Genomic DNA, 26930 nt, shown 5'->3' on the forward strand with positions numbered 1-26930 from the left:
TTTCATCCCCGGTCCATTCATTCCCCTGATTCCACCCTGACTCCATCCATTTCCGGGGGGGGGGGGGGTTACACCATGTTTTACCGCACCAGGTGACACCAACCCTAGTGACGCCACTGAGAAAGAGCACAGAGGCAGGTGCGTGTTAAGCTGGAGGGAGGTCTTGGAAGCAGATGAGTGCTAAATTGGAATGAGGACATGGAGAGTGCTAAGCTGGAGGTGTGGGGGCACAGAGGCAGGTAATGGCTGAGATGTAGGGAGGCCATGAAAGAAGATAAATGTTAAGCTGGAAGGAGAACATGGAAGCAGGTAAGTGCTAAGCTGGAGGGAGGACATGGGAGCAGATAAGCTAAACTGGAAGAAGGTAAGTGCTCGGCTGAAGAAAGGACACATAAACAGGTATGTGTTAAGCTGTTGGGAGGTCATGGAAGCAGGTGAGTGCTCAGCTAGAGGAGTGGCACAGAAGCAGGTAAGTGCTAGGCTGGAGAGAGGGCATGAAAGCAGATGAGTGCTAATTTGCTAAATTGGATGGAAGGTAGTTCATATGGAAGCAGATGAGTGGAGGGGTGGGGGCACAGAAGCAGGTAAGTACTGAGCTGGAGATGGGCATGGTAGTAGATGAGTGCTAAGCTAGAGGCAAGGCATAGAAACTGATGAGTCTACACTGGAGGAAAAATGGAGACAATTCAATAATAAATGTTGCCTTCCTTCCTGAAATCCTTTATACCCCTAGCATTTCCTTGCCAGTATCTAATCAAAGGTGAAAAGCATGGTTGATGACTTAAATGTATCTTCAAGCTCTGTGCAGGCTCTGGAGAAATATAGCAAGATATTCTTAGTAACAGGTGGATGAAGACTCTTTCCCCAGGCCCACCACTGTTGTAGCTGTTGCATGGAATCAGAAAAAAATATTTTTAATAGAGTGAATCAGGGAATCAGGGAGATGATTGGGCATGGAGGATGCTATTATATACTTCAGTGAGGAATATTTGATTGGCTGCATACGAATCAAGAGCCATCTCACTATTTATTACAAGCCCGTTCAACCAACAAGCAGTACCCTCAGGATGGGTTGTGTGTGGGGGGTCCATTTTGGTGAGTCGGCCAGTGGTGAACATCGTGATTGATGATGGATTTACAATGAAGGACTTTTTTTTTTGAACATTTAAGTTCTTTTAATGCAGGACTTTTGGGTGCGTTTACTTCTTGGTTACATTTTTTTTTTGTGAATGAGTAGGGGGGACTATGTGTCCCTCACACCCCTTTCACACTGAGGTGCATTTCAGGCATTTTAACGCCTGTAAACCGCCCTAAAAAGGTCCTCTTAAGCCACCCTAGTGTGAAAACCCAAGTGCTTGCGCTTGCAGGACGGGAAAAAAAAGGCCTGCAAGCAGCATCTTAGGGGCAATGTAGGAGCGCTGTATACACTAAACATTTGAGATTCGGGAGGATCCGAAATACGGAATCCCACCATCCCTGTGCTGTGCTGACTTCCTCCTGGGGCTGCTTATTATGAGGGGCTCACACCATCCCTGTGCTATGCTGACTTCCTCCTGGGGCTGCTTATTATGAGGGGCTCCCACCATCCCTGTGCTATGCTGACTTCCTCCTGGGGCTGTACCTCTGCTGTGCTCATTATGAGGGGTTTCCACCATTCCTGTGCTGTACTGACATACTGAGCACAGCAGAGGTACAGCCCCAGGAGGAAGTCAGCACAGCACAGGGATGGTTGGAGCCCCTCATAATAAGCAGCCCCAGGAGGAGCAGGCGCAAACTGGACCAGCGGTGCATGGCAGACAATCCGCTTCTCTTTCTCATCTAATGAACTTCGTATTTCGGATAGGAAATTCTTCAACAGAATTTCGTATTTCGGATAAAAACCAAACTTCCATCAGCATCGACTGTCATATTGAGGTATATTTTTGCCTTTAAATTCATCGTAAAGAACGTTCGTACACGTTAACGAACCTAACGACAATTCGTATTTCGTATGAAACAGAACGGAATTTTGGACACGAAATACAAAGTACGAATTAATTTTAATACGAATCGTAACGGAACAGAATGAAACGAATTTATCGACGGCGCCCATGTCTAGTATACACCACTCCTCCACCGTCCTTGCCCATTGGAAGTAATGGGCACCGTTTCCAAAGCGCTGCTTCACGGGCGCTTTTAAAACCTTCTTGGGGGTTAAAAGCGCCCTGCTACTGCCCTGAAAAGCAGCGCCAAATCGCAGCTATAACAGGGGTAAAGCCACGCTAAAATGAGCAGCACTTTACCGCTAACGCCAGCACTTTCTCAGTGTGAAAGCAGCCTTAGTGATTCACATAAAGGGGGAGGCAGTATCTCTGGCAGGCCCCCTTTTCTTTAAAGGGGTTTTTTCCAGATTCTAATAAGCCCCCTACCTGCAGACCCCCACAACCATCAGGCCAGGGTTGTGAGGTAGAGGCCCTTGTCCTCATCAACATCGGTACAATGTGCTTTGCGGGTGGGGGGGGGGGGTTTTCTCAAGGCACCCCCCCACCGTGTTGAAGTCGTGTGGTCTGGTATGGTTCAAGTGGGGGGAGTTCTGGTACCCCCCCCCCTTTTCCAGGCCAGCCAGGCTGCATGGTTGGATTAAGGGTCTGGTATGGAATTTTAAGGGGACCTCATGCATCACAGCTAGTTTTAAGAGGGAGTTATTTTTTAAGTCACTTTATCCCTGCATGGTGAAATATGTACCAATTTGGGGTACATTTTTGGGGCTAAATCAAGGTCGGGTATATTGCCCATCCCCAGTGATTACACCTCATGTAGTTCTCATGCTCACCCTGACACTCTGTTCCATTAGCGACGGACAATCAATTTTCGTGCTCTCGATGTTCTCTGATTCTTCATTCCTTGTTTATATAATTGTTTTTGTGCTTTAACTGACAATTAGACTTGTTACCACTATTCATCCGGCCGCCCTACACTCCGCAAATCACTAAAATGATTCAATGCCTGTAATTAGTCTCTGTATTTGTCACCTTTTATAATCAACGAAGTTATGGATGAAGACAATCCTTGGAATAAAGCAATTTATTGATACTATCATCGTGCTCCACATACATTTTTAATTTAATTTGTATTGAATGCTTTAATTCCTAAAGTAAATCCTTTCAAAACTGATGGATGAGTCGCTAAACCGCCTGTCTAGGAGATTATAAATTTTGCAGAGAGCGATTAAGTTAGTAAATGACACTTTGCTTCTGTCACAGAACAGCAGTTGAGCTGTTTTTCAAAGAAGCTTCAAACTAAACCGCTAACAAGAGTTTGCACCCTTCATTCAATTCATTCCTCTTATTTAAAGTGAAACTACAAATGAAAGTTTTATATATATATATATAAAATGTATGTAGGCAAGTGCAGTCTATTTTCTTCACTGTAGGTGGCGCTCGACCACAGCGACATTGCAGTTGGAGGGGAAGTCAAAAGGAATGTGGTTCCTCTACTGGAATTGGCAGGGAGGGGGGAAGGAACGTTTAAAATATAGGCGACTTTATTTAAAGTATGCAGTCTAATGCGCGTACAAGGTGACGGGGCTAGCGACGCCTCCTTCGCTGGTCCCGGCTACCTGGAGCCACGCTCAAAATGAGCGGACTTTTCTCCGGGCGGGAAAAGTCCGTAAGGACTCGCATTTCGGCGGACAATACGGCCGTGTGTGTGCTAGTCCGCCGTACTTTTGAAATGGACGGACTTTTCCCGCCCGGAGAAAAGTGTGCTCATTTTGAGCACGGCTCCAGGTAGGACCTGGTATGGACTTAAAGGGGAATCTCTATGCCGAAAAAATGGCATGGGGGTCCCCCCAAGGTCCATATCAGACCCTTATCCGAGCACGCTACCCGGCCGCCCAGGAAAGGGAGTGGGGACGAGCTAGCTCCCCCCCCCCTCCTGAGCCATACCGGACCGCGTGCCCTCAACATGGGGGGGTGCTTTGGGGAAGGGGGGCCCAGAGGATGCTGGGACTGTGACATCATAATGGGCGGGGACATCATCCGGCGATGTCCCTATATAAGTCGCCGCACGCCGCGTGCCTGTCATTGTGACCAGAGACAGCGATGAGGCAACAGTTCAAGAAAAGAAGAAGAGAAGAAGGGAAGAGAAGAACAGAAGGTGGTGGCGGCGACAGAAGACCGGGCCACCGCTTGTAAAAGAGCTAGAAGAAGGTGCGGTGGCCCGGCAAGAAGAACCGAAGAGGGGGACAAGACCCCTGAAGAGGGGGACAAGACCCCCGAAGTCGGAAGAAGACCCCCGGGCGGCGCGGAAGAAGAAAGCCAGGCTCCTCCGCTAGTAAAAGAGCAGAAGATAGCGGAGGAGTCTGGCGAGAAGACCCCCTAAGACGGAAGACCCCCGGAGCAGTACAATAAATTATTTTTAAACCCTGTGTGTTGTGTTTTTTTGAAAAAAAAATTCACAGGTGAATGGGTAGGGGTACATTGTACCCCATACTCATTCACATAGGGTGGGGGGCCGGGATCCCCCTTATTAAAGGGGCTCTCGGCTTCCGATAAGCCCCCGCGCCCGCAGACCCCGACAACCAATGGCCAGGGTTGTCGGGAAGAGGCCCTTGTCCTCATCAACATGGGGACAAGGTGCTTTGGGGTGGGGGGGTCCCCCTTCCCCAAAGCACCCCCCCATGTTGAGGGCACGCGGCCTGGTATGGCTCAGGAGGGGGGGGGGCACTCGCTCGTCCCCACTCCCTTTCCTGGCCGGCCGGGTAGCTCGCTCGGATAAGGGTCTGATATGGACCTAGGGGGGGACCCCCACGCCGTTTTTTCGGTCTAGGGATTCCCCTTTAACTCCATACCAGGTGTCAGGGCTCAGCGACGCTTCCTTCGCTGGTCCCGGCTACCTGGAGCCGCGCTCAAAATGAGCGGACTTTCCTCCGTGTGTGTGGGCGAGTCCGTTCATTTGAAAAGTACGGCGGATAGTCCGGCGGTACAGTGGATAGTCCAGCGGACTTAGTCCGCCGGACCTAGTCCGTCGCAAAAGTACCGTGTGTGGGCAGGTAGCTCGTTCGGAAAGTCCGGGGCACAGTCCGGCGGTTTGTCCGCCAGACTAAGTCCGCCGGATAGTCTGATACGTGTGTACGTGGCATAATAAGAACTATTGCACAATATGGTCTCATACACATGGGCGTATTAGGTCATGTACAAAGTAAATATGGTACATGACTGGGAGGCCCAGGTGCTGCGTACCCACATATAGCATACAGATATATTCCTCGAACATAGAAAGTTGCGCTGTGAAAACTCTTTGCTTTTAGGGTGGACTTCTAGGGGGGACTGGAAGGCATTCTTTATGATGACCCAACTTTTCCCACTTGAGAGGGCAAAAATTGTTTTTGCACAGGGGCCCTTTTCTGACCACCACTCTCCACCACTGATCATAGATCAACATGACATGATTGCCACATGCATTCTGGTGTCAATGTACATCAATACCCACTTGCAGTCTCTTTATCTCACTCTTTGGCTCTTTATACACTGTCTCCTCTCTGTACCTACTTCTCAAACTGTTAGTGGCGGCATCTCACTGTCCCTGATTCTAATATTCTGGCTACTGTCTCCTCCCTGTAGCCCCTTCCTCAAGCTCTTAGTGTTGGCACCTCATTGTCCCTATCTCTGATATTCTGGTCACGGTCTCCTCTCTGAACCTCATTCCTTGACCTCTTAGTGGTGTCACCTCACTGTCCCCATCGCTGATATTCTGGTCACCGTTTTCTTTCTGAACCCCCTTTTTCAACTTCTTGGTAGCAGTATCTCACTGTCCTTAGGTCCGATATTCTGGTCACTGTCTTCTCTCTGAACCTCCTTCATTGATCTCTTAGTAGCAGCATCGCCCTGTCCTTATCTCCAATATTATGGTTACTGTCTCATCTCTTTATCCCCTTCCTCAACTTCTTGGTGGTGGCACCTCACTGTCCCTATCTATGATATTCTAGTCACTGTCTTCTCTCTGAACCTCCTTCTTTGATCTCTTAGTAGCAGCATCGCACTATCCCTATCTCCAATATTATGGTTACTGTCTCATCTCTTTATCCCCTTCCTCAACTTCTTGGTGGTGGCACCTCACTGTCCCTATCTATGATATTCTAGTCACTGTCTCCTCCCTGTAGCGCTTTCCTCAAGCTCTTAGTGGTGGTGCCTCACTGCCCCTACCTCTGATATTCTGATCCCTGTCTCCTCTGTGTAAAACCCTTCCTTAACCTTTTAGTGGCAATGTCTTACTCTCCCTAACTCCGTTCATTGTCCCCTCTCTGGAAAACCCTTCCTCGACCTTTTAGTGGCAAGGTCTCACTGTCAATATCTCCAATATTCTGGTCATTGTCTCCCCTCTGAACCTCATTCCTTAAACTCTTAGTGGTGTTGTCTCATTGTCCCTATCTCTAATATTCTGGTCACTGTCTTCTCTATGAACCTCCTTCCTTGACCTCTTAGTAGCAGCATCGCCCTGTCCTTATCTCCAATATTATGGTTACTGTCTCATCTCTTTATCCCCTTCCTCAACTTCTTGGTGGTGGCACCTCACTGTCCCTATCTATGATATTTTAGTCACTGTCTTCTCTCTGAACCTCCTTCCTTGACCTCTTAGTAGCAGCATCGCCCTGTCCTTATCTCCAATATTATGGTTACTGTCTCATCTCTTTATCCCCTTTCTCAACTTCTTGGTGGTGTCACCTCACTGTCCCCATCAGGGCTGGACTGGGACAAAAATTTGGCCCTGGACTTCATCACACCCGGCCCACTTTAATTTTGAGTGTCTCCATCAGCACTTCCCCTTACATGAGAGTGTCCTCCCTCTCCTCCCCCTCCCACCTGTACTCACAGTTTTGAAGGCAGCTTCTCGTTCCTCTCTCCAGTCATGTGATAAGTGACAAGTGATAAGGGGGCGAGAGGATGGAACGTCTGCCGGCTGTCTATCTCCCCCTGCAGGCTGGAGGGAGCAGGAGGCCTAATGCTCTCTCCAGCAAGTGATGGAAGCTGATCCTCCTAACAGGGGGGAAATCACGATCACTCACTCAATGTCAGAGAGGAGCGGCTCCAGGACTGCACCTGTCCGGCCCACTGAGCCATCGGCCCACCGGGAAACTTCCTGTAGTCCCGATGGCCAGTACATGCCTGGTCCCCATTGCTGATATTCTGGTCACCGTTTTCTTTCTGAACCCTCTTTTTCAACTTCTTGGTAGCAATATCTCACTGTCCCTAGGTCTGATATTCTAGTCACTGTCTTCTCTCTGAACCTCCTTCCTTGACCTCTTAGTAGCAGCATCGCCCTGTCCTTATCTCCAATATTATGGTTACTGTCTCATCTCTTTATCCCCTTCCTCAACTTCTCGGTGGTGGCCCCTCACTGTCCCAATCTATGATATTCTAGTCACTGTCTTCTCTCTGAACCTCCTTCCTTGATCTCTTAGTAGCAGCATCGCATTATCCCTATCTCCAATATTATGGTTACTGTCTCATCTCTTTATCCCCTTCCTCAACTTCTCGGTGGTGCCCCTCATTGTCCCTATCTATGATATTCTAGTCACTGTCTTCTCTCTGAACCTCCTTCCTTGGCCTCTTAGTAGCAGCATCGCACTATCCCTATATCCAATATTATGGTTACGCTCTCATCTCTTTATCCCCTTCCTCAACTTCTTGGTGGTGGCACCTCACTGTCCCTATCTATGATATTCTAGTCACTGTCTCCTCCCTGTAGCACTTTCCTCAAGCTCTTAGTGGTGGTGCCTCACTGCCCCTACCTCTGATATTCTGATCCCTGTCTCCTCTGTGTAAAACCCTTCCTTAACCTTTTAGTGGCAACGTCTTACTCTCCCTAACTCCGTTCATTGTCCCCTCTCTGGAAAACCCTTCCTCGACCTTTTAGTGGCAAGGTCTCACTGTCAATATCTCCAATATTCTGGTCATTGTCTCCCCTCTGAACCTCATTCCTTAAACCCTTAGTGGTGTCGTCTCAGTGTCCCTATCTCTAATATTCTGGTCACTGTCTCCTCCCTGTAGCCCCTTCCTCTGGCTTTTAGTGGTGGTACCTCACTGTCCCTATCTCTGATATTCTGGTCATTCTCTCCTCTCCGAACCACCTTCCTCGGCCTCACAGTGGCGTTATTTCAGTGTCCCTATCTCTGATATTCTGGTCACTGTCTCCTCTTTGTACCTCCCTCCTTGACCTCATAGTGACTGCATCTCACTGTCCCTAGCTCTTATATTCTGGCCACTGTCTCTTCTCTGTAAGACTCTACCATGAACAGAACGGGGGCACCCAGCACCTCTCTGAGCACTACCAGCAAGTACCCTCCCAGCCTGTAATACCCCTTTATTACCCGGCCATTTTTCAGTTTTCAGTGCTGTGATATTTTGACCGACAATTATTCCAACATGCAACTCAGTATTTAAATGAATTTTATATATTGTTTAGACAGATAGAGCTTTCTTATGGTAGTATTTAAAAACCACTGCTTATTTTTTATTTTTTTATTTTACTATTAACTGCTTGCCGACCGCCGAACGCCGATATACGTCCTCACTTTGAGGAAGGATATCGTGGCTAGCTGCCATAACCCCGGTATCCCCGTGTTTGGCCGGCGGTCAGCTACAAGATAAAAGTGGTCTCTGCGGTGGATTCACCGCAAGATCACTTTTATCGGTGGCGGGAGAGGGCCGCCCCCCCCCACCGCGCTCCAGGCAAAAATAAATAAGAAAAACATTTCTTTTAAACGCGCCCTGCCCCGCCGAGCTCGCGTGCAAAAGCGAACGCATACGTGAGTAGCACCCACCTATGAAAACGGTGTTCAAACCAGACATGTGAGGTATCGCCGCGATCGGTAAAGCGAGAGCAATAATTCTAACCCTAGACCTCCTCTTTAACTCAAAACGTGCAACCTGTAAAAAATGTTAAACGTCTCCTATGGAGATTTTTAAGGGTAAAAGTTTGTCGCCATTCCACGAGCGGGGCGCAATTTTGAAGCGGAACATGTTTGGTGTCAATTTTCCTCAGCATAATATTATCTTTCACAATATTAAAAAAAACTTTTTAACTTGTAAACATCACATTTCAGAAAGAGGCTCGGTCCTTAAAGTGGAGGGCCACCCTGAAAAAAGAAAATACAATTAAAATTAGAAAAAAATCATTAAAAATCATAATTTTACTTACCAGAAATGCCTGTTGTTAGGCACATCATCCTAATCTGCCTCTTCCTCCTCCGCGGAGATCTTCTTTCTTCTCTCCTCTGTGCGGCGTCTTCTGGGTAATGGGTCGCGCTGTGTTCTGGGAACTGTGTGTCCTAGATCACAGCGCGTCCCATTCACAAAGCGCTGCGCGACTCGCGCATGCGCAGTAGGAAACGGGCAGTGAAGCCGCAAAGCTCCACTGCCTGTTTCCCTTACCCAGAATGGCGGCGCCGGGACCCGAGACCGAGGGACAGGTCAGCCTCGGGCGGCCAACATCGCGGGCACCCTGGACAGGTAAGTCTACTTATTAAAAGTCAGCAGCTACAGTGTTTGCAGCTGTTGACTTTTAATTTTTTTTTTTCAAAACCGGCCCTCCTCTTTAAGAGGAGTTCCCCTTAAAAAAAAAAAAAATTAAAAGTCAGCAGCTACAAATACTGCAGCTGCTGATTTTTAATAATCAGACACTTACCTGTCCCAAGGTCCAGCGAAGCCCCGCTCATTCCCCCCTCCGCTCGGCAGTGCCGGCTTTCTAACTGTGGGGCACCCACTGGGCACTCGCGAGCGGCGCCGCGCGCCGTGATTGGCCACACAGTCATCTGGGACCTGTCACGTATCCCAGATGACTGACAGGAGGGAGGGGGCAGAGATGAGCCCTTCCTGCGCAGAGGGAAAGTGATGTTGCCAGCCAGGGCCGCTGATAGGCCAGTACAACTGGCCCTGCTGTACCGGGCCTGACCAGCAGGGGGGCCCGGGCAACCTGAACTGCAAAATTGTATGTATATAAAAAAAATAAAAAAATTCCTCCTCCACCGATCAGTGCCCCCCCCCCAGCGCCCCCCTCCACAACTGAAGAGGAGACAGTGCCTCGGATTCGCAGCCCACACAGAGAGAGCCCGAGGCACTGGCAGTGGGCGGCATTGCAGGGGGGGGGGGCAGCACCAGAGTGGAGTGACATCTGCCGGCTCAGTGATCCGGGACCCGGTGCAATAATCCCCTTCTCTCTGTGGTCACATCGTGTGGCCGTTCTGATCAGTCTCGGCAGCGGCTGTCACTCACAGCCGAGCAGAGTGAAGCCGCCTCCCCCTCCTCCATGCACAGCACTGTGTAGACATAGAGGAGGGGGAGGCGGCTACGCTCTTCTCGGCTGTGAGTGACAGCCGCTGCCGAGACTGATCAGAACGGCGCGACGTGAGTCAAGCGACCACAGAGAGAAGGGGATTATTGCGCCGGGTCCCGGATCACTGAGCCGACAGGTGTCACTCCACTTGGGTGCTGCTCGCACCTCCCTCCTGCAATGCCGTTGCCTTGGGATCGAGGTACATTATGGGTCCTTAGGGGAGTCTGTGCACTGTGGGGGGGTATTGCACTGTAGGGGGGTCCTGCACTGTAGGGGGGTCCTGCACTGTAGGGGGGTCTTGCACTGTAGGGGGGTCCTGCACTGTAGGGGAGTCTTGCACTGTAGGGGGGTCTTGCACTGTAGAAGGGGTCCTGCACTGTAGGGGGAGGGGTCTGTAATGTAGGTGAGGATTCTGCACTGTCGGGGAGTCTGTACTGTCGGGGAGTCTGTACTGTAGGGGGGTCTGCGCTGTAGGGTGGAGGGGCCTGTACTGTAGGAGGGTCTGCACTGTAGGGGAGGATTCTGTACTGTAGGGGGGTCCACACTGTAGATGGGGGTCTGTATGGTAGGGAGGGGGGTCTGCACTGTAGGGGGTCTGTGTAACATGCAGAAGGTCCAGAGCTGTGAGGGGCTGCGTAATGTAAAGGGGTGCAGAGGTGCAGGGTGCTATGTAATGTAAAGGGGTCCAGAGGTACAAGGGCTGTGTAATGTAAAGGGGTCCAGATGTTCAGGGTGCTGTGTAATGTAAAGGGGTCCAGAGGTACAAGGGCTGTGTAATGTAAAGGGATCAGGAGGTTCAGGGTGCTGTGTAATGTAAAGGGGTCTAGAGGTACAAGAGCTTTGTAATGTAAAGGGGTCCAGAGGTGCAGGCTGCTGTGTAATGTAAAGGGGTCCAGAGGTGCAGGCTGCTGTGTAATGTAAAGAGGTCCTTAGGCGCAAGGTCCTGTGTAATCTAAAGGGGTCCAGAGGTGCAGGGTGCTGTGTAATGTAAAGAGGTCCTTAGGCGCAAGGTCCTGTGTAATGTAAAGGGGTCCAGAGGTGCAGGGCGCTGTGTAATGTAAAGGGGTCCAGAGGTGCAGGGTGCTGTGTAATGTAAAGGGGTCCAGAGGTGCAGGGCGCTGTGTAATGTAAAGGGGTCCAGAGGTGCAGGGTGCTGTGTAATGTAAAGGGGTCCAGAGGTGCAGGGTGATGTGTAATTTAAAGGGGTCCAGAGGTGCAGTTGTGGAGAGGGGGGTACACAGTAGTGGCAAAAAGATATTGAAGGATGCAGAGGTATGCAGGGGACACAGTGGGTGTTTTTACATTTTATGGTGGGGGGGTGCCAGATATAGGATCCGCTCCGGGTGCCAAATGCTCTAGGTACGCCCCAGCCGACCAAACCCCCTCCCCCCCCCTCCCCCCACGGTTCGGTATAGTTTTTTTTTTGTTGTTTTTTTAAATTTGCGATGCGCTCATTGCGCTGTGTTCATTCCAGTATGCGGCTGCAGAGGAGGGACTCTTTCCTGTATTTCGGGCGTGGAAGAATACGTCTTCTGCACCCGCTCCGCACACCGCACAAGTCCCGGCCAGCATATAATGTTATGGTGTTGCGGAGTGATATTCCCAATCCTCTCTCTCTCTCTCTCCGCGTGACAAGAACTTAGTAGCAGAGTGAGAGGCGACTCAGGTGAGCAGAGAGAGCAGGGGCCGGGCGAATCGATCGAGATCTTGTGGACAATTACAGGTGACAAGGTGAGGTGTATGCTTGCTTGGGGGGGGGGAGCTTGAAGTTCAACATCTGCAAATGCAATACATACCCTGCCAATAGCCTGCCAATACCCAATACTCTGCAATACATACCCTGCCAATACCCTGCCAATACTCTGCAATACATACCCTGCCAATACTCTGCAATACATACCCTGCCAATACCCTGCCAATACTCTGCAATACATACCCTGCCAATACTCTGCAATACATACCCTGCCAATACTCTGCAATACATACCCTGCCAATACTCTGCAATACATACCCTGCCAATACCCTGCCAATACTCTGCAATACATACCCCGCCAATTGTTTCAAGGCGGGGTCTGGGGAGGGGCAATGGGTGGGACAAGGGGTGGGGCTGAAGGAGGGACCAGGGGCGGGCCAGGGTGGAGCTGAAGGGGGCCCCATCAGGTAGGCTGTACGGGGCCCCATGATTTCTATCAGCGGCCCTGTTGCCAGCCCAGGCACTGAAGGAGGCAGAATACGAGGGTCCCCCTAGCAACAGGCATTTAGAGGTGAGTTAAAAAAAACATTTCCAAATGTTTTTTTTTATTTTTTTTTTAGGAATTGTAATGAATTTTTTTTTCTGTGCAACACCACTTTAAGTGATTATTTTGCTGGTTGTCTCTATCTCCCTCTCTCTATATATCTCCTCTCTCTTCAGGCTCAATTCATCAAGCCGTGAGAAGAGTTAAAGAGAATATATATTATTCTTGTAGTTCAGGATTTAAAAAAAATACTGCAAGGCCATTTTAGCATGCCTAGAGTGCTCAAAAATGTTCTCTGGGTGATCTATGTACATTGCAAAGATTGTAACCAGTGGTGTACATACAGGGGTCGCAAATGCGACCCGGGCCCCATACTACAATGGGCCCGCCTGGCACCCCTGAACACCTGGACAGGAGAGGCGGTGGGGGCGCGGTGGCATGCAGAAGAACCAATCCCTCCATGCAGCTGCTGAATGCCCACTTTTCCTCCTCTCCTTCCCTACATTCAGGAAGGAAATGGAGGGCATCAGTTATTCTACAAATGCCGCCCCCACCACCTCCCTATCCCTGTCCTGCTGATCCGCACCTTTGTGTGCTTCCCCTGCCCAGTGCTGCCGGGGTTTCCTCCTCCGGCCAGCTGCTGCGAGGGATGCTGTCAGGATCAGGAGGGAGAGCAGGGAAGGGTCTGGTAAATGTGTAATTTACCGGCCCCTTCCTTGTCTTAATGAATAGTCAGTGATCTGTTTTTTTTTCTTTTGTTTGTTCGTTTTTTTTTATTTAAAACTGAGGCATAGTAAACTGTGCTTACTATGCTTTCATTTCTGAATGAACAGGGAGCTCTGTAAAGAGCTCTTCCTGTTCATTCATTCTGTGCAGTTGCAGAGATGGAGATTGAAGGCTGTGTCCTCAATTTCCTTTCTCTGTCTCTAAGGTGAAACATCAGAGATCTGTTTAGACCCCTGGTATTTAACCAAAGCCCCCCCCCCCCAAAGGGGGGGAGGGGGGCCCTTAAAGATTTTTCTTTAACAATAAAAAATGTAATTGTAAAAAAAAAAAAAAGAATTATTAAAAAATAATAAATAAAATAACAAAAACAAAAAACGACTGACACCAGTGGCGGAACTACTGGGGTCGCAAAAGTTGAACTTGCGACTGGACCCTGCCATTCTGCCACTGCGGGGGGGACCCCAGGACAGAAGGAATGGGGGCCTGCTGCAGGACGCTACTAAAGGGGTTCTAAAAGGCTTGATGCATCAGACCTCTCTGTCTCTGTATTTTCTTTCCTTAGTAACATCTCTCTTTGCCTTGCTCTTTCAGTGTCTCTCTCACCCCTTTCTGGTATTCCAGTGATTTGTCTCTTCTCTCTCTTTCTCTTCTCCCCCTCAGGTGTCCCGATGCTGTTTGTCCTCCCCTGGGGTGTAGTCAAGTACCTCTATGAAGATGATGGGTTCGTTACTGACACTCTTATTGCTCTGTCTGTGCCTGGCTGTCACTGATTGGCTGTGTTTGTGCATTGTAGCAGGGCCACTAGTCCACCATAGACATGTGCAATTAGTTTTGTTCCGAATTCGTTTTTTTAGGAATTTTCGACTAATTTGTTAATTCGGAAATATTACAATTAACGAAAACCCTTTTTAAAAATGTATCCAAATATTTGTAAATTCGAAAATTTGTAAATTCATGCATTTGAAAATTCGGAAATTCTAAATTTAGAAAATTCTGGAAATTCAAAATTTAGAAAATTCGGAAATTCTAAATTTTGAAAATTCTAAATTCGAAAAATCCGAAAAGTTTTAAAAATCTGAAATAATAACGTAACTATTACTAACTATTAAATTATAGGCATGGAATTTCCTTTCAAATTTGGCCTTTCATGAACGTAACGAATACAAATTTATCCACAGTTACGAATTATCCAAAATAACGAATGCCGCAACTAAACAAATGGAGCATAACAAATTAACGATAATAAATAACAATAATAATAATAATAAAAATATTTTATTATTATTATTATTTATTATTAATTTGTTCAGTTCCATTTTGTTTAGATGCAGCATTCTTTATTTCAGATAATTTGTAACTTCGAATAAATTCGCATTGGTTATGTTCACTTACAGCCAAATTTGAAAGGAAATTCCAATACCTATAATTTAATAGTTAGTTATTATTAGTTAGTTAGTTAGTTAGTTATTATTTCAAATTTTCATATTTTCTTTCTTATTTTTGGATTTTCAAATTTATAAATTTAAGGATTTTCGTATTTACTAATTTCCAAATTTACACATTTTTTAATTTTTTAATTTATGAATTTTCAAATTGAAAAATTTACAAAATTACGAATTTTCAAATTGAAAAATTTACGAATTTACGAATTTTCTAATTTTCTAATTTTCTAATTTGCAAATTTGCAAATTGAAAAATTGACGAATTTACTAATTTACTAATCATAAATTTGTAAATTTGAAGAATTTACAAATTTACAAATTTTCAAATTTTCAAATTTACAAATTTACAAATTTTCAAATTTACTAATTTACAAATTTTCTAATTTTCTAATTTTCTAATTTTCAAATTTGCAAATTTGCAAATTGAAAAATTGACGAATTTACTAATTTACTAATCATAAATTTGTAAATTTGAAGAATTTTCTAATTTACAAATTCTCACATTTACAAATTTACAAATTGCGATCATAACGAATGACCTGAAAAATGGAAGAAAATAAACCCCCAAAACAAATGAAACGAAAACGAACAAATTTTTCGGCAGTGCACATGTCTAGTCCACCATGTCTGTGTCTCTTCATAGGCCATTGACCGTTCTCTCACTCTCCCCCGCCCCACTACCACCATCGTATCCAGTCAAGCTTTTTTTAAGGTCTCATGGAAAACCGACTCCGGCCAGCAGATGGGGCTATCACTGCTTGACCACAAGTGAGTTCACTTGAAGCTCAGCCATCTCACCTCACCTGTGTGCAAGCAGAATACCCCACCTGTTGGGTGATGGACAGGACCGGATAACCAGGCAGGACAGCAGGAGGTGGAACACGTAGGACTGCCTTATTTCTGTCTCCTCTTCACCCATGTAAAATATTTGCCATTTCACACATTGCTCCTTAGTTTCAGCAAAGCATCACCGTTTGTGTTGGGTGCAAATGAGCGCAGCAAAAAGGGGAGTGAACAAAACTGCAGGAAAACTCAACTGAACACTGATTGGGGTTAAAGAACGAATGATGGGGCTTTTCCTTCTGGCACGCAGAATTATTTTTTAGCATGCTTACAGAGAAATAGTTTGGGCTCTTTGAAGGGAAAAGGGGGAAGTATCCTGAACCCCTGTATAGGACGCTGTGGATGGGTCCTAGATGGAAGATATATTTCCCCATTATTTGGGTTGTGGTCCCATTAAGGGGGATGGTTTGAAGACATTGTTGAGTAATCAGGATATCCTGTTGGAGAGGAGGGGGTTGGTTTTCATTGCTCTCTGGATCGATAAGTCCTCATTAGGGATTTTTGGAGGTTGGAGGAGTTTTGGGAGGGAAGAACCTCCAAACCCTTACTTGTCTTGAAGTAGGGTTAACCTCAGTACTTCAGAGTGCAGAAAAGGAGGAGGAAACAGTCGGCACCTGTCTATGAAGGAGAAAGCAGGATTCACGTAAGTGAGCAGGGTGCACTAGCTTGGGACTGAGCCATGGTGGCTGAACTGTAAAACCCAACAGTAAGTGGGAAACCACAAACCCCAGTGTGGGACTGGTATAATGGCGGTGAGCCATACTCTTGTTTTACATTGTACCAGAGGTATGGACTATTTTGTGTTTTTCATTTGCTGAAGTAAGCTGTTTTCTTTTTTGAATTGATAGACTGTCACTTTTACAATCGGCTGGCGGTGATCGTGAACTCCCATATCACACCAATTACAACAAACCTGTCCCTGGATTAATATGTTTGTGATGGGTCTCATTTTTTATTTTTTTTGAAAAGCCTATGGTGTGCAAAACACACCCAAAAACTTCCATCCGGTGCCAAAAAAAGAGTGAACACAAAAACGTGCAACGGGTGTCCTACTGTCCTCCACTAGGAAGGACCTTACCCTGATCCCCCGGGGCGTTAGGCTCCAGACGGGGACTGAGGTACCAGATTCGTGCCCCATCTGGCCGAAACCAGACGACCGCCTTTCTCCAGAAGGTCTGCCGGAACAGACCTACCCAGGTACTAGGGTAGAGGCTCCCCCGAAGGGAGACCCCCAAAGAGAGGGCAAACCAAGCCAGAAGGCCTATGTCCACCCTCCCACAAGACTTTCAGGGTTGGCCCAAGGACCGACACCCTACTCGCCAAACGTGCAGTGACAAACATAAAACGTGACACACAACACTCATAAAAATAAATAAATAAAGTGGGGAAGGGATAGTGAAGAAGGAGAGTGAAAAGGTGGCCATTGTGAATACAATGACCAGGCCCTCTGTGATGGGTCTCATTGATCCAGGTCATGGTATAGTTGGTTGTAGTTAGCCACATTCACCTGGACTTCTTCTTTGTTTCATAGATTATGTAGGACACTTCTGCGGCTCATTCAGAGTCAAAAAGTTACCCCAGCATTTCTATTCACACATTAGGACCTATTCACACATTAGGAGCCCTAATCTCATCACCATGGAATTGTCCAAGAACAGGATGGAAGATGTCGAAGTTGTAGGGCCACCCTGTTCTAGTCACATAATTGATAGTTACAACTGGTTCATAGGAGGCATGGAATATGCCATCTACACTATATTGCCAAAAGTATTTAATGGAATCCCAGTCTTAGTCCGTAGGGTTCAATAATGAGTTGGCCCACCCTTTGCAGCTATAACTGCTTCAAATCTTCTAGGAAGGCCATCCACAAGGTTTAGGAGTGTGTCTATGGGAATGTTTGACCATTCTTCCAGAAGTGTCAGGGCTTTTTTTCTGGCGGAACACACCGGAACGCCATTCCGCCACCTATGCCAGGCATTCCTCCTAATCCTAACTGTATAGCCTGCGCCCTGCCTTCCGCGGAGGGATCAAAAGAAACCGATGTATCTGTATAGTCTCACCCGGCTCCTCCTCCACCTCCTATGCTGTCTGCTGCGCACTGCCCCGAGGGATCGAATGGAGCTTGTGAGAATGGAAGGCAGAGTAATCTGTACTCCGCGGCTCTGCCTGCCCCTCGGTGCTGTGTGGGAGATCGGGTTGGCGCCATGTGTCGGATGATGGATAGTGGATATTGGTAGGTTATGGTAGCCTATCAGGCGGTCTCCCTCCTCCTCCTCCTCACTAGACCCAGGTCTGTGTGGTGTAAAAAAAATGCTGCGTGGGGTTGTAATGATATTGATATTGATATAAATATGATATTGAGGATATTAAATAATATAATTTAGTATTTTTTTAGCCAACAAATGGAGCCCTTGGCTCTCTTTCATTTTCCCCTTACCTCTTTACAACCTGTTGTCTAAAGACCTCAATAACTTAATCATTATTTTGCACATAGCTGAATGACTCACTGTGGCATTATATTAATCCAGGGTGGGTGTCACGGTCAGGGTTTCCGGCTTGGTGATCAGTAGCTATAGCAGTAGAGAGGCTCCTACTGACCAGCAGGAACAGTACACAAGCAGGTCACCCTGGCAAATGAAGCGGGTTCACCCCAGGTGCAGGACCTACACACTAACTGGTATTCACCATAGCTCCCGATGGTGCAGATGGGTTTTGCTGCGTATTAGTACCAGGTTGCAGCCGTTAGGATTACACCACAAGCATAGTCAGTAAACAAAGCAAAGACCAGTAACAAGGGGCTGTAGGTTGGGATCAAGCAGAAGTGTAGTCGAGGAACAAGCCAAGGGTTGGTAACAAGTGGTAGTGTAGATAAGGACAACTACAGGTACAAAAAGGAGCAAGATATCGGCTGGAGAGGGTGCAATAATCTGGCAAACAGGAAGTGCAAAGGCGTGGCTAAGATAGGAAGTTTATGGGAAGAACAAAGGGTTCAAAGTTCATGAGAAACAAGATACAAGTCAAGGTTGTCTAAGTGTAGTGGTGCCCCCGCCCTCCAGAGGCCTGAAGGTGACCTCCAGAGTCAGGGGCAGCTGTCCCTGGCTAGTGAAAAAGGGTGCTCTGGTACTTCTTCAGACTTCATGCACTAGCCTCTGATAACAGGAGTGGTTGTCCCTTGGTGGCAACTGTTTCTCCTTTACCTATGACCTTGATCCTCACTTGCTTCTGGTAACAGGAGTGGTCGTCCCTTATGGTAACTGCTTCTCCTTCACCTCTGGCAACATTCGGTTCCCCATTCGGCTGAACCTATGCAACTTGGTTAGGCTCTCGACCTGAAGCCCCAACCTGCTTCTTACAGTCCTGGATAGGCCTCAGACAACCTAGCAGCCAGGTGCTCCCGGATAGGCCTCAGGCTTCTGGCCTAGCAACCGGGAGCAATACAACACATGTCCACCCAGACAGCCCTCCGGGTGGCACAGAAAGACCCTGATCACCTGACTCCTCCCGAAAAAATAGGCTCTCCCAGCAGGCCATGAGGCCAAAGGGACTTCTACCAACTGGCTGGGACAACCTTTCCACTCCTAACCCAAATTCACTAAACCCTTGTCATTCTAATGTCACAGGCAGCAATGCCACCTAGTGACAGAAGCAGTGGCGGCTGATGCTCAAATTTTTTTTTTTTGGGGGGGGGGGGGGGGGTGCAAACAAACTGAAAAATACTTAACCCCCCCACCCATCAATTGCAGCCTCACTGTGCCCATCAAATGCAGCCATTGTGCCCATCATATGCAGCCACTTGTGCCCAGTATATGCAGCCACTGAGCCCATCAAATGCAGCCACTGTGCCCATTGACCCCCCCCCCCCGCCCACACGCAGGGTTTGCGGCTCTGGAAGCATCCCCCCCCACCACACATGGATTGTGGATCACAGCCCTGGCACCCCCCCCCCCCTCCCACGTGGCTCTAACAGAGCCAAAGGGACTTACCGCAGCACTGCAGCAGCTCCTCTCAGAGCAGCAGCAACCTCCTCGCTCCTCTTACTAAGCGCCAGGCATCCAATAGGGTGGCCTGGAGCTTTGGCCAATCAGGAAGCAGGTCTGCCGTCCTGCCTCCAGATTGGCAGGGAGGAAGGTTAGTGTGAAAAAACTGGTGAGAAAACAGAGGGAGGACTGAAGAATCATATTTGAATGTGGGGGGTGGGGTGAGGACTTTGGTGCTAATAAGTGGATGGGGGAGAGGAATTGAGGTATGGTGAAGGGTCTGGTATGGTGAAGGGTGGGGGGACGCTTTAATACCAAGCAGCAATACTTCACCGGATCCATTTAGTTGAACACTATTGCTGTTTGCTGCTCTGTGTTCACCCCACTGTCCCGGCTTATAAGATTCGCTATCGTCACAGGATCAGGGCGCACTCTCTGCACCCTGAGTCCACCCTATTTTGAAGCCTATTAGAGCCTCTGGCTCTAATCAGGTGCTTCAAAAAGTATCACCCCCGCCATAGGAATCCATGCGTCCGGCGTCCTGAATGAGACGCATGGATGGGGCAGCGGTGCCCGTACGCCCACGGTGCTTGGGCCACCACTGGACAGAAGACAAAGGTGCATGAAATTCAGGTTTAGGGCAAAAGTCAATGGATCTCCCTAACAATTAACCAGGCTAGTTACCACCTAGCAAACGAAATTCATGAGCAGCCCTGTTTAGGACCCGGGTGCTACAAAAGGAATGAGACGGGGAGCTCTCCAGCATTTCAGGTGTCTCAGCAAGAAGAGATACTGCCAATCCCAGCAGAGGTTGCAGGTTCGGATCCGGGTCCTGCCAGTGGGGGGTATTCAGGGCATTTAGAAGGGGATGGAAGTCTGCACCTTGCACTGCCTCCCGCACAGTGCCGCATCCATGCTGCGGTGAGACTGGACCCTGATTTGGAGGGGGCGGCTGAAGATTCTAATGTGAATTTCGAGGTGGATGGGGATTGAGGACTCTGGTGAGAAAGCAGAGGGAGGACTGAAGAATCGTATTTGAATGTGGGGGTGGGGTGAGGACTTTGGTGCTAATAAGTGGATGGGGGAGAGGAATTGAGGACTCTGATGTGAAGGTATGGTGAAGGGTCTGGTATGGTGAAGGGTGGGGACGCTTTAATATCAAGCAGCAATACTTCACCGGATCCATTTAGTTGAACACTATTGCTGTTTGCTGCTCTGTGTTTACCCCACTGTCCCGGTTATGCCGCGTACACACGATCAAATTGTCCGGCGTACTTAGTCTGCCGAAACGCATTTCCCCCGAACAATTCAATCATATGTGGGCTTCAGCTGACTTTTTCAGCGTAAAGTCCGGCGGACTTAGAAAGTATTTTTGCAGTCCAATCTTCCCGCCGGACTTGGGTTTTCAGCGGACAATACGTTCGTCAGTATGCTAGTCCGGCAGACTAAGAATGACGCATGCTCAGAAGCAAGTACGAGAAGGAAGCTATTGGCTACTGGCTATTGAACTTCCTTTTTCTAGTCCCGTCGTACGTGCTGTACGTCATCGCGCTAGCAAACGCCGGACTTTCTGTGTGTCCGTGTGTGTGGCCAAGTCCGTTCGGTAGAAAGTCCGCCGGACTATCCGCCGGATTGTTTGCCGGACTAAGTACGCCGGACAATTCGCTCGTGTGTACGCGGCATAAGAAGAATTTTTTAACGCTACTTACAGACATTTGTCACATTTTGTTTTTCTGCCGGTGACACGACACACCGATGGAAATGGTAGGAAAAGTGATGACAATCTAGTGAGTACGAGGAGCGGAAAGTTTGCTCGTTCCATGGAAAGTGGTAATAAGTGAGTGCGGCTGTGTCTGTTTTCTGCAGGTCTCAGCAGGATCCTAACCGAAAGGTCAATGAGGAAAGGAGACAGAAGCGTATTCTATTTATTCCAGCAAGTACAGACATTTATATCATCTTCACTATCTAAATAATGGTGACAATGTCTTCCAGCTGCTGCAGAACTACATGTCCCAGCATGCTTTGCCAGACAACCACCAAGGGAGGTCTGCTGAAAGAACGAGAGGGCCATCTCACGTAGGAGTTGTTTATTCCTCAAAAGCCATAGAAAGTATTGGAGTTTTTTTTTTTTTTTTCACAGCAGGGATTCTTTACTGTTAGGGCCGGTTCACACTGGGGGGCGATGCGAGGCGACACGACTTGCCTCGCCGCGACCTGACAAGTCGCCCCCGTTCTGTACAATGGAACCGTTCTAAAAGGAGCGACTCGAGTCGCTCCGACTCAGAAAAAAGGTTCCTGTACTACTTTTGGGCGACCTCGGGGCGACTTGCATTGACTTCTATACAGAAGTCATTTGCAAGTCGCCGCTGAGGTCGCGGCAGGTCGCGGCGAGGCAAGTCGGTGTCGCCTCGCATCGCCCGCAGTGTGAACCAGCCCTAAGTGTAGGCCAGTGTTTCTCAACCAGGGTGCCTCGAGCAAGGGACTCAGTTTGCTGGTCGCCAGCAATGTAACAACCGATGACACAGTAGAACCAGGATGCATGGTGTCATTCGTTGCTAGGGAGTCTGGCGGTCTGCCTGCACTGTGGCAACGCATGACTCCGATCCCGCTTAGGCAGCATGGATGCCTTGCGGTGATGGAGAACTCTGATGTATAAGGACAACTCTGATGGGATGCGGGCTCCCGTGTCTGGGGGACCTCTAATGTGAAGGGGGGGACTCTAAAGTGAAGATGGAGCTGTGAAATGATGGGGGAACCTCTGATGGGAGGGGGCTCTGATGTGAAGGGTGTATTCCGTTGTAAAGGGAGGTGCTGATGTGATAAGAGGACATCTAATATGATAGGAAACCTCTTATGTAATGGGAGACCTATGACATGATGGGAGGCCTCTAATATGATGTGGAACCTCTGATATGATGGGGACCTCTGATGCGATGGGGGGGGGGCTCTGATGTGATGAGGGGACCTCTGATGCGATGGGGGGAGCACTGATGGGATCGGGGGGGACTGCTGATGTGATGGGAGACTTCTGATATGATGGGGGACCTCTGATGTGAATAGGGGACTCAGATGTGATGGGGGACCTCTGATATGATGGGAGACCTCTGATCTGATGAGAGGACACCTGATATGATGGGGGACCTCTGATGTGAATAGGGGACTCAGATGTGATGAGGGACACCTGATATGATGGGAGACCTCTGATCTGATGAGAGGACCTCTGATATGATGGGGGACCTCTGATGTGAATAGGGGGCTCTGATGTGAATAGGGGGCTCTGATGTGAGGGGGACCTCTGATCTGATGAGAGGACCTCTGATATGATGGGAGATCTCTGATGTGAATAGGGGGCTCTGATGTGAGGGGGACCTCTGATGTGAATAGGGGGCTCTGATGTGAGGGGGACCTCTGATATGATGGGGGACCTCTGATGTGAATAGGGGGCTCTGATGTGAGGGGGACCTCTGATGTGAATAGGGATTTCTGATGTGATGGGGGGACCTCCTATGTGAATAGGGATCTCTGATATGATGGAGGACCTCTGATATGATGGGGGACTTTTGATGTGAAGTGAAGACCACTGATATGGTGAGGGACCTCCTGTGTGATGGGGGGACCTCTGATATGATGAGAGGACCTCTGACGTGATGAAAAAACCTCTGATGTGATGAGGGACCTCTGGCGTAATGGGAGAACCTCTGACATGATGTGGGGCCTCTAATATGATGGGGAATCTCTGATGTGAATAGGGGACTCAGAGGTGATGGGGGACCTCTGATATTATGGGGGGGACCTCTGACGTGAATAGGGGGCTCTGATGTGATGGAGGGACCTCTGATGTGAATATGGGGCTCTGGTGTGATGGGGGGACCTCTGACATGAATATAGGACTCTGGTGTAATGGGGGGACCTCTGACGTGAATATGGGGCTCTGGTGTAATGGGGGGACCTCTGACGTGAATATGGGGCTCTGGTGTAATGGGGGGACCTCTGACGTGAATAGGGGGCTCTGGTGTGATGGGGGACCGCTGATGTAAATATGGGGCTCTGGTGTAATGGGGGGGGGACCTCTGATGTGAATAGGGACTTCTGATGTGATGGGGGGGGACCTCTGATGTGAATAGGGACCTCTGATATGATGGTGACCTCTGATGTGATGGTGACCTTTGATGTGATGGGAACCTCTGATGTGAATAGGGACCTCTGATATGATGAGAGGATGTCTGATGTGAATAGGGGGCTCTGATGTGAATAGGGGGCTCTGATGTGAATAGGGGGCTCTGATGTGAATAGGGGGCTCTGATGTGATTGGGGACTTCTGACATGATGCGAGGCCTCTAAAATGATGGGAAACCTCTGGTCTGATGAGAGGCTCTGATGTAATGGGGGGGGGGGCTCTGATGTAATAGGGGGCCTCTGATGTGATGAGGGGCTTCTGATGTGATGGGGTGTGGCTTTATTGTAAAGGGGGGCTCAGATGTGATGGGGTGTGGCTTTATTGTAAAGGGGGGCTCAGATGTGATGGGGGGTCTCTGTGATGGGAAGGGGAGCACTGATATGATGGGGGTCTCTGATGTAATGAGGGGCCTCTGATGTGATGTGGCCTCTGATGTTAAGGGGGCCTTTGATGTAAAGGGGGGCTCTGATGTGATGGGGGGTCTCTCTGATGGGAAGGGCGGGCACTGATGTAATGGGGGGCCTCTGAAGTGATGGGGGGACCTCTGATGTAATGAGGGGCCTCTTATGTTATGGGGGGCCTTTGGTGATGGGAAGGGTGAGCACTGATGTGATGAGGGGTCTCTCTGATGGGAAGGGCGGGCACTGATGTGATGGGGGGCCTCTGATGTGATGGGGGAACCTCTGATATAATGAAGGGCCTCTGATATTATGGGGGGCCTTTGGTGATGGGAAGGGGGAGCACTGATGTGATGGGGGACTCTGATATGATGGGGAGGGCTCTGATATGGGGGCTCTGATATGATAAGGGTGGGCTCTGATATGATGGGGGGCTGCGATATGATGGGGGGCTGTGATATGATGGGGGGCTCTGATATAATGGGGGGCCGTGATATGATATGGGGGGCTCTGATATGATGGGGGTCTCTGATGTGATGGGGCTCTGATATGATGGGGGGCTCCGATATGGAGGGGGCTCTGATATGATGGGGGGCTCCGATATGGAGGGGGCTCTGATATGATGGGGGGCTATGATATGGAGGGGGGCTCTGATATGGAGGAGGGGCTCTGATATGGAGGGGGGCTCTGATATGGAGGAGGGGCTCTGATATGGAGGGGGGCTCTGATATGGAGGAGGGGCTCTGATATGGAGGGGGGCTCTGATATGATGGGGGGACTCTGATATGGAGGGGGGCTCTGATATGATGGGGGGACTCTGATATGGAGGGGGGCTCTGATATGATGGGGGGACTCTGATATGGAGGGGGGGCTCTGATATGGAGGGGGGACTCTGATATGGAGGGGGGACTCTGATATGATGGGGGGGCTCTGATATGATGGGGGGACTCTGATATGGAGGGGGGGCTCTGATATGGAGGGGGGACTCTGATATGGAGGGGGGCTCTGATATGATGGGGGGACTCTGATATGATGGGGGGACTCTGATATGATGGGGGGACTCTGATATGATGGGGGGGCTCTGATATGGAGGGGGGGCTCTGATATGGAGGGGGGGCTCTGATATGATGGGGGGGCTCTGATGTGAAGTACATGTCCTCCAGGTGGGGGTCGGTCTCCTCCCATTCTCGGGTTTCCCATTGATAAGTAACATTTCTATATTTTTTGGGATCCGCAGCAGAAAACGACGGATTCCTCTCTGTGGAGACAGTGATTTGTCTTTACAGTTAAAGTGAAGGTGACCAGACTGGATTCCGCTCTTTAGGGTTGGTCAAGCTGGATTATTTGCTGTGTAACTATTTTGCAGTGGGAGTTCTTTACGGTAAGTGTAGTCAGGTGATTTTTATTTATTTTTTTACTGAAAATTTACTGTAAGCGTTAGTTGAACTTTGCATTATCTACTGTAAAAGCAGTAAAAAAAAAAAAAGCAGTAAAGTCAGAACTTGCCTTCTTTAGTTTCGGAGTAGCCAGGCTGTGGATTCCTTATTGTAAGTGAAGCAACATTGAGGATTATCTAACATTAGCACTGACTGTAGATTCTTAACTGTAAAAGCAGCTGCATCATAGAGATTGTGCTGTCGCATTATGACGTTTTTGTTACTGGCATAGTTAGGCTGTTGATTCTTTACTGTAAAGGATGTCAGAACTTTGCTTCTTTCATGAGAGGGTCGTCTTTTTTTGCAGTTTCTTTATTGCTTCTGTATTAAACTCATTAGCACAGTTAGATGGTAGATTCTTTGCTGTAAAGGTAGTCTCATTATGGAATTTTTGTTGCTGGCATCAAAAAACTGTTATGTTTTTGGTAATAAAATGTGTCAGGGCCTGGTTTCTTTACTGTAAGGTAAAACTGTGGATTCTTTATTGTAAATGTAGTAACGTTAAGGACTCTGTAGTTGTAGCATACACAGATTGTGGATTCTTTACTGTATATGTAGTACCATTGAGGATTATCTAGTGTTAGCATATTCGGATTGTAAATTCTTTACTGTAAAAGTAGTCACATTATGGAGTTTTTGTTACTGGCATAGTATGACTGTGGGTTCTTCACTGTAAAGGGTGTGAGAATCTGACTTCTTTATTGTAAGGTTAGTAAGACTGTGGATTCTCTACTGTAAAGGTTGTGAAAACCTGACTTCTCTACTGCCCGGTTAGTATGACTGTGGATTCTTTACTGTAAAGGTTGTGAAAACCTGACTTCTTTACTGTAAGGTTAGTATGACTGTGGATTCTTTGTGAGAACCTGATTTCTACTGTAAGGTTAGTATGAATGTGAATTCTTTACTGTAAAGGATGTGAGAACCTGACTTCTACAGTAAGGTTAGTATTACTGTGGATTCTTTACTGTAAAGGTTGTGAAAACCTGACTTCTTTATTGTAAGATTAGTAAGACTGTGGATTCTCTACTGTAAAGGTTAGGAAAACCTGACTTCTCTACTGCCTGGTTAGTATGACTGTGGATCCTTTACTGTAAAGGATGTGAGAACCTGACTTCTTTACTGTAAGGTTAGTAAGACTGTGGATTCTCTACTGTAAAGGTTGTGGAAAAACGTATTTCTTTACTGTAAAGTTAGTAAGACTGTGGATTCTCTACTGTAAAGGTTGTGAAAACCTGACTTCTTTACTGTAAGGTTAGTATGACTGTGGATTCTTCACTGTAAAGGATGTGAGAACCTGACTTCTTTCTTGTAAGGTTAGTAAGACTGTGGATTCTCTACTGTAAAGGTTGTGAAAGCCTGACTTCTTTACTGTAAGGTTAG

The 26930-nt window shown here is 48.1% G+C and overlaps 1 protein-coding gene across 1 annotated transcript in view; it reads left to right on the forward strand.

The window, feature by feature from the left end:
* Window positions 1-26930, forward strand: part of GLP1R (glucagon like peptide 1 receptor) — a 383473-nt gene that overhangs the window by 256321 nt on the left and 100222 nt on the right. Inside the window, exon 8 of the mRNA XM_077490401.1 lies at window positions 13938-13998. Coding sequence (XP_077346527.1) covers window positions 13938-13998 — 61 coding nt within the window. The remainder of the gene's footprint in view (window positions 1-13937; window positions 13999-26930) is intronic.

This window comes from Lithobates pipiens, unplaced genomic scaffold (assembly GCF_037356315.1).
Source record: "Lithobates pipiens isolate NorthernLeopardFrog02 unplaced genomic scaffold, aLitPip1_a1.2 Scaffold_18, whole genome shotgun sequence".
Taxonomy (NCBI): Eukaryota; Metazoa; Chordata; class Amphibia; order Anura; family Ranidae; genus Lithobates; species Lithobates pipiens.